The sequence below is a fragment of the Hippopotamus amphibius genome, chromosome 2 (assembly GCF_030028045.1).
Source record: "Hippopotamus amphibius kiboko isolate mHipAmp2 chromosome 2, mHipAmp2.hap2, whole genome shotgun sequence".
In the NCBI taxonomy this organism is placed as follows: Eukaryota; Metazoa; Chordata; class Mammalia; order Artiodactyla; family Hippopotamidae; genus Hippopotamus; species Hippopotamus amphibius.
In genome coordinates, this window is record NC_080187.1 from 8,521,291 (window position 1) to 8,534,032 (window position 12,742).

General features: G+C 49.3%; 1 protein-coding gene across 5 annotated transcripts in view; it reads right to left on the bottom strand.

The window, feature by feature from the left end:
- Window positions 1-12,742, bottom strand: part of LRSAM1 (leucine rich repeat and sterile alpha motif containing 1) — a 39,562-nt gene that overhangs the window by 18,749 nt on the left and 8,071 nt on the right. For all 5 annotated transcript variants that reach the window (XR_009051384.1, XR_009051381.1, XR_009051383.1 and 2 more), the window contains 7 exons: window positions 12,102-12,223; window positions 11,098-11,188; window positions 8,003-8,133; window positions 4,343-4,372; window positions 3,817-3,939; window positions 3,325-3,464; window positions 2,419-2,463 (listed from right to left, as the gene is read on the bottom strand). Coding sequence is in view for 1 of the 5 variants with exons in the window: in XM_057722317.1 (XP_057578300.1) it covers window positions 2,419-2,463; window positions 3,325-3,464; window positions 3,817-3,939; window positions 4,343-4,372; window positions 8,003-8,133; window positions 11,098-11,188; window positions 12,102-12,223 (682 nt within the window). In the remaining 4 variants the exon portion in view is untranslated. The remainder of the gene's footprint in view (window positions 1-2,418; window positions 2,464-3,324; window positions 3,465-3,816; window positions 3,940-4,342; window positions 4,373-8,002; window positions 8,134-11,097; window positions 11,189-12,101; window positions 12,224-12,742) is intronic.

The following is a 12,742-nucleotide window of genomic DNA, read 5'->3' on the forward strand; positions in this document are numbered from 1 at the left end:
AGTGAGGGGATGGAAAAAGATATTCCATGCAAATGAAAATCGAAAGAAAGCTGGAGTAGTAATACTCATATCAGATAAAATACTTTAAAATAAAAAATGTTACAAGAGACAAGAAAGGACATTACATAAAGATCAAGGGATCAATCCAAGAAGAGGAGATAACAATTATAAATATATATGCACCCAGTATAGGAGCACCTCAATACATAAGGCAAATGCTAACAACTATGAAAGAGGAAATCGACAGTAACACAATAATAGTCGGGGACTTGAACACCCCATTTACACCAATGGACAGATCATCCACACAGAAAATTAATAAGGAAACACAAGCTTTAAATGACACAATAAATCAGCTTGATTTAATAGATATCTATAGGACATTACATCCAAAAACAGCAGATTACACGTTCTTCTCAAGTGCACACGGAACATTCTCCAGGATAGATCACATTTTGGTAAATTCAAGAAAATTGAAATTGTATCAAGCATCTTTTCTGACCACAATGCTATGAGATTAGAAATCAATTACTGGAAAAAAAAATTGTGAAAAACACAAACACATGGAAGCTAAACAATACATTACTAAATAACCAAGAGGTCACTGAAGAAATCAAAGAGGAAATCAAAAAATACCTAGAGACAAATGACAATGAAAACACAACGATCCAAAACCTACGGGATGCAGCAAAGGCAGTTCTAAGAGGGAAGTTTATAGCAATACAATCCTACCTCAAGAAACAAGAAAAATCCCAAATAAACTAACTAGAGACTGTCATACAAAGTGAAATGAGTCAGAAAGGCAGAAATAGAGACACAGATGTAGAGAACAAACATATGGACACCAAGTGGGGAAAGCAGAGAGGGTTGGGGGGAGAATGAACTGGGAAATTGGGATACCAAATTGTACACTCTAAATATATGCTGTTTATTGTCTGTTAACTGTATCTCAATAAAAGTTCTTAAAAAAAAAAAGTAATTGCGTGTATGTATGTGCATGTTGCTTGTATGTACAGTTCCTCCCCCCCCGCCCCTCCTCCTCAAACTGGCACAGTGGCTGGAGGGAGACAACATCCTTCACTGCTTCCTGCAGGGTCTGACTTCATTAGAAGCAGCACGTATCGTCTAAGCACTCCTGCCTCCCGCCCAGGCCCAAGGCTGCTCAAGGGAAGGCCATATCTTGTGCATCCCTGGACCCCAGGCCCACCCCAGAGAGGGCACTCAGTCAGTGTGCCGAATAAGCGATGCCATCGGCCACAGCTCAGCTCAGCCTTGACCACCCCCCGCTGCCACCACCCCAGCTGAAGCGGGCTGGGTGGTGGGGCTACCCTGCAACACCCCAGGAGCCCTCTGCAGGAGGCCTGCCCAGGCAGCCTGGAAGGCTGGGCCCTCAGGGAGGGGAGACTCCCCCCAGGCACAGCAGCCAGATCCACACTGCTATTCTAGGGTCCCTGAGAACCAGAAGGGATTAATTAACACCCCTGGTTAAATAATTAATTAATACCCAGGGAGTGGAGGGTAGGGGCCGTCCCTCCTTTTCTAACCACTAAGGTGGGCACCTCAATGCAGTCGACTTGGAAAGTGCAGAAGACACAAAGGGGAAAAAACAAGATCATCACCTCCAATGCCTGCATCTCAAAAATGTTCAATATCCTTTTGCTTTCTGAGCACAGATATAGGCAGCGTGTCTTTAAGAAATGATACACTATAGACACCACTTTTCCACTTAGCAATACGGTGTGTTTTCCTTAATAAGGAATATTCTGTAAAATATTTAAGGGACTTCCCTGCTGGTGCAGTGGTTAAGAATCCGCCTGCCAACGCAGGGGACACGGGTTTGAGCCCTGGTCTGGGAAGATCCCACGTGCTGTGAGCAACTAAGCCCATGAGCCACAACTACTGAGCCTGTGTGCTGCAACTACTGAAGCCTGTGCGCCTAGAGTCTGTGCTCCACAAGAAAAGCCACCACAATGAGAAGCAACGAAGAGGAGCTCCCACTTGCCACAACTAGAGAAAGCCTGAGCAGAGCAATGACGACCCAATACAGCCAAAAATAAATTTTAAAAAAAGATATTTAATGGCTACAGATTATTCCTCTGTACATAATTTATGTAAAAGTTTTTCTTCCCAGAAATGTGGATTTTTTTTTCTATTCTTTTTATTCTAGAAACATAGCTGGACATTATACATACATCCTTATTCACGTTTCTGATTCTTCTCAGGAGTGTCTATGTGTTTTTAACAAACTGGAAGGCAGCAATTCTTTCTAATTCAATACTCCCTAAAGAGGTGAATCTCCTCATAGCTTTAGGAAAACTTTCTGGCATAATCCTTGAGAATCATGAGATCTTCTCTCCCCAGAGCCATGCACCCCCAGGAAGGAAGCAGCACCAAGAAGCACTAGAGCAGAACACTTACCTTTCATTTTCCAGTGACTTTAGAATCTCGGAACTTTTCTTTTGCCTGTGGAGAAAACCATGAAAAGCCTGCAGTCACCAGATGGCCCATTTCCAACAGAACTGCTCAGGGGGGCTTGGGAACCGACCACACAGGGGCTCTGTGTTCTCAGGCCAATGCCTCAACCACTCCAAACCCCAGCTCCTCATCTGTGAAATGGGAACAATAATTTCTTAAAACTTCATGGAGTGAATGAGAAAACAGACATAAAGTGCTTGGCATGTAAGAAGCACCCAACAGATGGCAGCTTTCCTCGGTGCCCTCGGTGGTGGGCTCACTGAGCACGGCAGGCTAGCCGGCTGCGTAACTGCGGGTGAGGGTGGAGAAAGAGACTCAGAGGACAGTGGACAGGAAGGCTGGAAGCAGTGGGGGGTGGGGGTGGGGGGATGGCAGAAGCCTGTTTCTGGAATCTTCCCCCAAGAGACCCCCAACTAAACCTCTCAGGCTTCCTGAGATCTCTACCTGACCTGCTTTCTCCCAAGCTCCGTCGGGACCTGCTCCCTTCAGCTCCTGCCTTGGACAGGATCTGTGTTAAGGCAAATCTCACTATAAGGCGAATGGCTGACCTCAGTGAGACTGGTGACTTGGAACCCAAAATGCTGGAAAAGGACGTGATCTTGACTTGTTAAACCTATGCATTTTACAGATGGGAAACTTGGGAGGCAAAGGGCCAATCAGTAGCAGCCCCAAGACAAGAGGCAAACCTGGTCATGCCCAGATCAGTCTCCTTATACGTTGGTGTGAATTGCAGCACCGAGACCTTGGGCAGAATCAGAGACCGTGAGGGAGAAAAAGACCTTCATCTGGAGCTCTTCAAAGGGTATCATGTGGGGGAAGGTCTGGGGGCCAGGTGGCTGGGAGCCTGACCTCTGATTCTCCTGCAGGAGCTTCTGGATCCGGTTGGAGATGTTCTGCTCCGTCTGCTTCAGCTGCTCCTGCAACCGCTGACGCTCTGCATCCAGGTAGCGCTGGCGCTCGCTCAGGCCCTGCTCCAGCCGGGACTGCTCCTGCGGCAGGACAGGCAGAGGTCCCGAGCCAGCTGGGACCCCCTCAGACGCCGTAGGGCTGCCAGGGGCCCTGGGCTGGGATGAGGAGACGAGGTTTCCTCTGTCCTGCCAGCGCCTTCTGTGTGGACCTTGGACCAGGTTCTCCCCTCGCGAGGCCTCAGGGGGTCCACACATGGGAGGAGCCTGGACTAGGTGATCTGTACGGATGCCCCCCCACCGCCCACGTCCTGGAGGAGGGAAGTGAGAGAACTCACTCCCACTGCCTTCCCACGTCAGAGGGCCCTCGGCCTGAGTCAAGAGGCCCCCGGCAGAGGGAGCAGAGAGGCTGGACCCCACTCAGCCGTTCACAAACCTCTTTGACCGTCTGAAGGATCTCGTCCTTCTGGCTGTTACTCTGCTGAAGGAGCTGGGCGTGCTCGCGCTGCCCGAGTTCAAGCCGCCGTTCGAACTCGAGTTTCTCCAGCATCTTCTGTTCCTGCAAGCATGTAGACCCTGGTGACTGCTGGCACAGGCTCTGTGGGCTTTAGGACATGAGAGCAGGGGGAATCCACCCCCCAACGCTGAACGGTGCAGGCTGCAGGTCTGAACACTGAGCTGCCACCCCCACAGGGCCTGACTGTAATCAAACAGGCTCTTCATTGGCACAGGCCTGCGGTTTAGAGCCTGGGGTTGGGCTCAACCTCTCCAAGCCTCAGTCTTCTTATCTGTCAAGTGGCAACATCCTCCCAGCTGCATGAGACTGTGGTGAGGCTATGTATGTAAGGGGAAAGCTTTACTTTACCCTAATTTAAAGCCAGGAAGAACTTTTTTCCTCTTTTATAATGGTTGAGATGTTTAACGAGAAGAAAAGTGACAGAGGACAAAAGGCATTTTCTTACCTTTCTCTTCTCATAGTCTGAGAACCTGTTCTGGGAGGAAGAAAAGGTAGTGGTCAAGAGAAGGCGGGCAGGTCCTCACTGGACCAGAATCCCCGGGGCAGCCTCTCACTGCTCAGATCTGCAGGTCCATCCGGAGGACTGCATCAGAGTGCTGGGGCCGGTGGGAATAGGGGGGTGTTGTTTGATAACGGGTTCCAGATGGTTCTGGTGGACACCAGGGTTGAGAACTACTGGGCTTGGCACACTATGAGAAGGTCTTCAAGACAGCTCTGGCAATGCAGCACTGAGAAGGCATGGTGCTCCAAAAAGGAGACCAAGAGTGGGTATCTGATTCCCCTGTATGTCTGCACACCTGCAGTACCAGCTCCAGCCACCGAAACACTTACACATGCACAGAGGTGTGTGCCCAAGTTCCTGTGGAATTGTTCAAAAGAGTGAAAACAGCGGAAATAACTCAAATGCCCATGAACACGCGATTACTTCAGGAAGTCACGGTTCGCCCATAGAATGGATTGTTACACAGCTGTCAAACGATGGGGCGAATGTGGGTGCAGCCAGAGAAGGATGTCTGCCCCCTCCCACTCTGCGCAGCGCGATGCCGCTCTTGTGAAAACACCACCAACTAAACTCAGTTGTCAGCTTTGTGGTTGTTGAGATGAAAGCCACAAAGGAGACGCGTTAATCAGCTCAGGATGATCCCTGCCAGGGGCTGGGGCTGCAGGGCAGGGGGGTGACAGTCGCATCACATATTTCTCTACTGTTTAGATTTACAACAAGGAGCGTGAATGACTTCTGTAGTCAAGCGTCAGCACACACACGTAAGCTTATTTAAGCGGCCCTTCTATGTAGTCATCTGGCTCTGAGACCAGGGTCAGTGTCAGTCTGAGCGGTAGCAGCAGCACCTGATAAGCAAGATGTTTCCTATGCTGAGGTAGCGGTAAAATTTAAGTGAATCTTTAATTACACAGATAATATCCGAACATAATCTCCTTACAGAAAACTAAGCATGGCATATAAAAGTACCCGTTGACCACTCTTAGGCCTCATCCTGTCCCCTCACCCCACTGGGTCCCCTGGAATTATCATTATTAGACCCAAGTCCGTGCATCTAGTTACGTACAATCTGTGCCTTTGGAAATATATATATATTTGTATGTGCGTATATAAACATTTTTTTAATGAAGGTATATTTACATACTGTAAAATCCATCCTTTTAAAGAAGTGTACAGCTTTAAGAGTTTTGACAACTGCATACAGTCAGGTAACCATCACTACCATCAAGATATACAACAGCTCCCCCATAACCACCTGAATTTCCTGTGCCCCTTGCCATCAAACCCTCCTCCCACCCCCAGTCACTGGCAATTACGGATCTGTTTTATGTATTTGAAATTCCTTTTTGAACATAAAAATGGAAATATATTTGTTGTGTTCTGTGAGTTGTCCTTTCAACTTAACCATCTGTCCTGTGACCCAAGCCTGAGTAGATCTTTCTCATGGTATGAATAGGACACATCGGTTCAGCCTCTTCCCACTGACAGAATCTCAAGGGCTGCCAATATTTCACTACTGCAAGTAAGGCTGCGATGAACATTCCTCTAAGTGTCTCTTTGTGCAAGTGTTTCTCTGGGGTATATACTGAGAAGTGGGACTTCTGGATTGTGGGCTGTGCCCATTTAAAATGCTGACATATTTTGTCAAGTTATCTTCCACTGTGGGGATACTGATTTCCATTCCCAAGAGCAATTTATGGGGCCACTGTTTCCCCACACTCTGGTTAACAGAAATTATCAAAGTGAAATCTGTGTCAATCTGAGGAGGAAAATGGTATTTCATTGTTTTAATTTACCTGTTCCTAATTACTCGTGAAGTGGGCATTTTTTTTTTAATGTTTACTGATCATTTGTACTGTTTTATCCTCTAAAGTATCTTTGGTCTATTTTTTCCTCTTAGGATGGTTTTCGGCTTCATACTGATTCCAAAGAGCTCTCTGTATGTTCAGTCTGCTGATCCTTCAGACTGAACTGAAATGTATAAATTGACACAATTTTCCTGGACAGTAATCTCCTCCCTTGAGAATTCTCATTGAGCTGTCAGAGGGAATACAAACCTACGAAAGCATTCACAGTAGCACTGGAATACAGGGAAGGGTGGCATCAGGGGACCAGAGAATAATCCAAAAAATCATATCCTCCCAAAAAATCATGAGAGGATATGAAGCCAAACTGGCTACAGCTGGTGCCCACCCCCCCACCAGCCACCAGAGGCTCCGGTGTGTGGGCCTCCTGTAGGGGAGCAGGAGGGCTGTGGGGGTGAGCGGAGGCAGTTTCTGTCTGGCTCCGCCATCAGGTGCACCCTGGCTACTGTGGCAAAACAAACCCTTGCAAGCCTCCTGCCCCATCCCTGACCTAAGCTAGGTCACCCCCAGGAACCCGGGAGGGCCACTCTCCTGAAGCTCCATCCAGCAGGGAGACACAGTACACAAATCCTCTCCTGTGTAACTCTTCATGTAATTGAGGGTGGTGATTGTAACGGAGCAGGGCCCTGTGGGGCCTTCCCAGGACAGATTCCTGCTCCCCCCATAATGTCCTCCATTGCCTCTTGTCTGTAGAGAGACTTTAGCCAAAGAAGAAATTTAATCACAGAAACGAGAAAAAACAAGCAAAAAAAAAAAAGAACCCACAAAAAACACTCAAGCAAGACAAAATAATAATAGTTGAGCCATTAAACAAAGTCAAGGACATTCAGTTCCTCCTCAAAGGCTATAGATACTATTCTGAGTCATATACTTTGAGCTGTTTTGCAGAGACGGAAAGCCCCACCAGGTGGAAGAAATTAACTACATGAAAACTAGACTGCAGCCATGACAAACTGCTCCCTCTCACACCATTCCAAGAACTGGTCTCAAGGAAATGGGAACAAACCGACCCTGCAGTTAAAGATTAACTGTGCCGAAAACAATCAACGTGACGCTGCCCAGGCCGCCACCTGACCAACTTCAAGGTGACAGAGCTGCCAGTGCTTCTCCGCATGGAGACCCTCCCTCCGCCTACGCACCCCCCGAAACTCCCCTTTAAAAGCTCTTGCCCCCTGATCCACGGTGCGGAGTGGGTTCCTCAGGACATGCGTCCGCCTTCTCCCCAGGATTGCCAGCCTCCCCGGTAAAGCTCTCTCCTTTTACCCAACACGTGTCTCTCAGCATCGGATTCCTGAATGACGAGCAGCTGAACCTGAGTCCAGCAACATAAACGCTCCCAAGGAAACGCAAGGGCGCTCTGAGAAGGCGCACAGGTCTGACCTGGGCTGCCGTGTCAGGGAAGGCTTCTCAGAGGCCGTGATGTTTCAACAGGGAACTGCAGGAGGAGATGGAGTTAACGGGAGAAGGTGAGCAGGGAGAATTCCAGCAGAGGGAACTGCACGTTCCAAGGCCCCACAGGGTTCAGGGACAGAGAGGAGCACAGCAAGGCTGGTGAGCTAGTGGGGTGAGGCTGCCTAGGAGGCCTTGTGAAAGCTTCTAAGCACGTCCGTTTGAAGGGAGGTGAACTCTAGTTTGATGGAGGAATCCGGGGACTGACGCTCTGAATGTCCCCCCAGTGCCCAGAGTCCCTGGCGTACACCACAACCCCAACTCCACACCCCAGCAGGTGGGTGCACCTTACCTGCCACTCTACCTCCTCCCTGGAGAACCTGTCCGTGGGCCCGTCAGGGCTGTCCCGGGAGTTCTCGGCTCCATCTTGCTCCAGGACTGGCAGCAGGTACTGAGAAGGGGGGTAGTATTCCAGCCCTGACTCTGCAAGAGACGGACACTAGCTGACCAAGAGGGAGGAGACAGCCTTGGAACCCAGAGCAGTCCGCTCCTGCCGCCCTCACTCCCTCCCTTCCTCCCAGGATGCTGTCCCATCCCCGCCTCAGTCCACTGGTCCCCGACGCTGGACCCTCCTGGGCTGCTCACAGGCCTAATGCTTGAGCCTTAAATGTAGCAAGGGCTCAATAAGCCTCAGCTGAGTGAATAAAGCCCCCCACCCCCTGCCTCTTTACCATCCAAGTGAGAATGAGGTGAAGGAAAAAAACCTGAGCTTAGTAGAGAAGCCTGGGTCCAAGATTCAGCTTTACTCATAATTTCCTGTGTAGTTTTCTCCTGCATAATTTGAAAGGATTCATACCCTTTTCCCATTTTGCCTTATTCTTGCTGATTTGTAGGTGCTCTTTACATATTTTAGTTAATAACCTTGAGTCTATAACATATGTCACACTATCTTCTTCCAAGTGGTAACCTGTCTTTTTTTTTAATTAGTTTCTTTATTGCATTAGGTCTTTGCTGCTGTGCACAGGCTTTCTCTAGTTGCAGCAAGCAGGGGCTACTCTTTGTTGTGGTGCGCGGGCTACTCAGTGCGGTGGCTTCTCTTGCTGTCGAGCATGGGCTTCTAGGCATGTGGGGCAGGCTCAGTAGTTGTGGCTTGTGGGCTTAGTTTGCTCCTTGGCACGTGGGATCCTCCCACGGGTTCGACCAGGGCTTGAAACCGTGTCTCCTGCATTGGCAGGCAGATTCTTAACCACTGTGCCACCAGGGAAGCCCCCAAGGCCTATTCTTGAGTGAAAAAAGCAGGGCATAGAATCACCTAGTATGACATCTTCTGTGGGTTTTTTTCTTTTACGTTTTTAAAAGATTGAAACAAAAAATATTACATACGTATATATACCTGCTACACAGTTTAAATAAACTGGAGGATCCTTCCTTCCTTTCGCTGCACTGCTTGGCTTGTGGGATCTTAGTTCCCTGACCAGGGATGGAACCCGGGCCCTCGAAGTGAAGGTGCTGAGTTCTAACCACTGGACCACAAGGAATTCCCCAGAAGGGTTATTTTTTAAGCTGTATGGTAGGTATACATGTGCTCACTGCTTTGTTCCTTATGCCTTTCGTACACCTATTATTGCATAACATTAAAATCTTTTTAAATAAAGGGTTTGGTCTAGCTCAACCGTTGGCCTGGGTACCCATTACAATCACCTGTTGCTCAAAGACTAATCTAGTAGATATGTGGCCTGATCAGCTGTTGTGTGATGCGTGTGTAACGTCTTTCCTTTTTAGCTGAAGTATAACACATACACAGAAAAGAGCACAAAATCTTCATGAACAGCTTGATGCATGCTGAAAAGTGAGCACACTCTTAGAAGCAGGAAGCAGGGTTGGTTCAGAGCTCAGGTGCTGATGAAAGTGCATGTTCCTTCGCGTCTGGCTCCTCTCACTCCACAACTGTCTGCGAGCTTAGCCAGGTGGTTGAGCACAGCGGCAGTCTGTCCTCTCTGGCTACTGCGTGGTGCTCATATGGGAGCATAAAACAGCTCATCACTGGACTCTGTTACGAATAGTCCTGCTATGAACACTTCCAGACACGGCTTTGGGCGTTTGTTCATGTGCGTTTCTCTCTTGGGCATTCACCGAGCTATGGAGCCAATGGGTCACAGGGTATTTTTGAACGTTCAGCTTGAGTAGATACTGACAATTTTCTGAAGTCATTTCCGGTTCATGCTCCTATGTGCAGAGTATGGACGCTCCAGCTGCTCTGCTTCTTCCTAATCTTGGTATTGACAGATTCACTTTGACCATGTTAGTGGGTGTCTTAGGGTTTAAGTATTTGTGGTTTTAATTTGCAGTTTTTTTAATTGACGAAAACAATGTTGAGCACTTTTTTCAGATATTTTGGCTCTCTGGATATTCTCTTCTATAAAATTCCAGTTCAAGTCTCTTGACAGCTTTTTCTTACTGATCTGTAGGAGTTCTTTTCACCTCCTAGGAATAAGTCCTTTGTTGGATGTGTACCCTTTGCAAGTACCAACTCCAACTTTATGGCTTGCCTTTTCTTTCCCCAAATGGTGTTTTTTGAAGAGGAGAAGTTTTTTATTTTAATGAAATCTCATCTATTAGTCTTTTCTGGTTAGTGCTGCCTGTCTAAGGAAGAGGTTAAGGTTCTTTTTGCCCCACAGGGATATCCAATTGATCCAGGATTGCTCATTGAAAAGACCTTTGCGTTTCTTTCTCATTGCTTTGCAAAGGTGCCTCCATCACACACCAGGTGACCATGTGTATGTGAGGCTTGGCCATGTTCTAAAAGTTCCACGGGCGGACGAGAGCCCCTAGGTGAGAACATCCAGGCTGACAGGGGTAACTGGGTGTACTGCTCTCCCCTCCTGGCACCCAGACCAGGGGTGGCCCTCCTCCAAGTCCAACCCACCGTGGCCTCTCTCCTGGACAACCCCAGTGACCTCCTAACTGGTCCCCGTCCTTGCTTCCTCCAATCCCTTCTCTTTACTGCAGCTGGAGTGGTCTTTGTGAAAAGCAAATCTGTACTGGGCACCCTCCCCAGCCTCATCCCATTCCCCTCACCTCTGCTTTTGCGCCCACTCGGCCTTCTTTCCATCATGCTTTCCACTCCCCTGCCCCTCCAGGCCCTTCAACATGCACCTCCTCCTGCCGGGAACATCTTTCTCTCTTTTCTAATCATCCTTCAGGTTTCAGCTGAGCCACTTTCTTGGACAGACCTTCCCTGAGGCCCCAGCCTAAACTAGGCACCCCATTCTACTCTCTTAACCACAATCGGTAATCTTATTTCCTTGTGTGACGAGCTGCTCTGCCTGTTTCTCCTGCCAGATCTGGAGAGCTCTGAGCAGGCAAGGACCGTGGCCTCCTCCAACCGCCTGGTTGAGGCCACGTCTGGTGCTTACTGAGCAAAGGAGGAGGCTGCCCCAGCTTTACCTTTGCAGAGGAACTGCTGAATGGCCTTAGTGCCAGCGCCGCACACCTCCTGTGGGGGGTAGACCATGGACGACGCGTCGAGGCTCAGAGTCTACAGACACAAGGGGATGCCTCTTTATATGTCATTCACGTCACTGCTCAACACAATCAAGATATAAGGTCTTTAAGTGGTAATCAGGTTCGAAACAAAGTCACCAGTCTGGGCCTTAAACCAGTGTGACCTGGTGCCCTTAAGAGACGAGGAAATTAGAACACACACACACGCTGAGGGAGGACGATGTGAGGACACAGGGAAAACACAGCCGCCTACAAGCCAAGGCGAGAGGCCTCAGAAGAAGCCAAGCCTGCCGAGATCTTGGTCTTGGATTTCCAGCCTCCAGATCCGTGAGAGAATACAGGTCTCTGGTCTCGCCTCCCCAGCCTGGGGTCCCTCAGGGCAGCCCTGGGAGACGACCACAGCGCCCCGGGCGCTCGCCCTGCCCTGCCCACCAGCCCTGCTCTGGTGATTCGCAGTTTCCCCAGCTCCAGGCGGAGGCCCCTCCCTCCTGGATGGCATCGCAGCTGTTTATGCTCCGGACCCTCCAGGCACAGCAACTTCAACCACAGCAACTTCAACCCTCCCCCCACCCTCAACGCGCCCTGTGCTCTCCCGCCTCCTGCCTTTTCCCAAATTGTTCCCTCCACCTGGAGTGTCCACTTCTCCAAAGCTTTCTCCTCTCACAAGGTCTGGCTCAAACGCCTCGTCTTTCAGAGCATTAATTAACCCCTTCAGGATTCGGCACGCTCTCTTCACTCTAGAAATCTGCTTTTCTGCCTCCGTTACGGCAGCAAAAGTCACAAAATTACAACCGTTCACACTTCAGGCTCCGTGAGCCCCTGAGGACCTTGCGATCTTTGTGACTCCAGCACTCTGTGACCAGGGCACCCACAGGCCTCCAGGAATGTGGGAGGGGAGCGGTGGGCAGGCCAGGCAGAACCCCAGGTGAGAACATCTCCCCACCTACCTCCAGGGTTCGAACATGTGCCAGCATCTGTGGCAACCTCTGAATCTCGTTTTCACTGATGTCGAGAGTACGTAGGCTCCGAAGCTCCCCCAAGGTGTCTGGAAGCTCCTTCAGCCTGTTGTCTGGAGAGAGAACAATGGCACAGCTCAGCACCCCAGAGCCGCTTCACCATCTTCCTGCCTGACACCTGCCAGGATGCGGGGAGGTGGGGGCACGTGCCAGGGCCTGGAACCCAAGGCTCCATGAGGAAGAACATGGCAATGGAGTTTCAGCGACCTGGGTTCAAGTTCCCACTCCACCACTTACTAGCCAAGTGACTTTGGAAAACTGCCGACCTCCCTGGACCACAGTTTCCTCATCTGTAAAATGGGGATGATAATACTGTTTGGCCTCATAGGAATACGGAGGGATTCAACGAGATTATGCACGTGAGGTGCTCAGCACAGTGCCGACCACATAGGGATTAGTAAATTGGGTGCTATTATTTTTCTCATTGTATGTTACAAATGGGTAAACTGGGGCATTCTGTGCAGAAAGTACTTAAGGACAATAAGAAATGAAAGAGCTGGGGGTATGGGGAGGCACGCATTAGAATCTGAGCTCTGTCACCCTCACCACTGCCCACTGTTCTAAACTCGAAT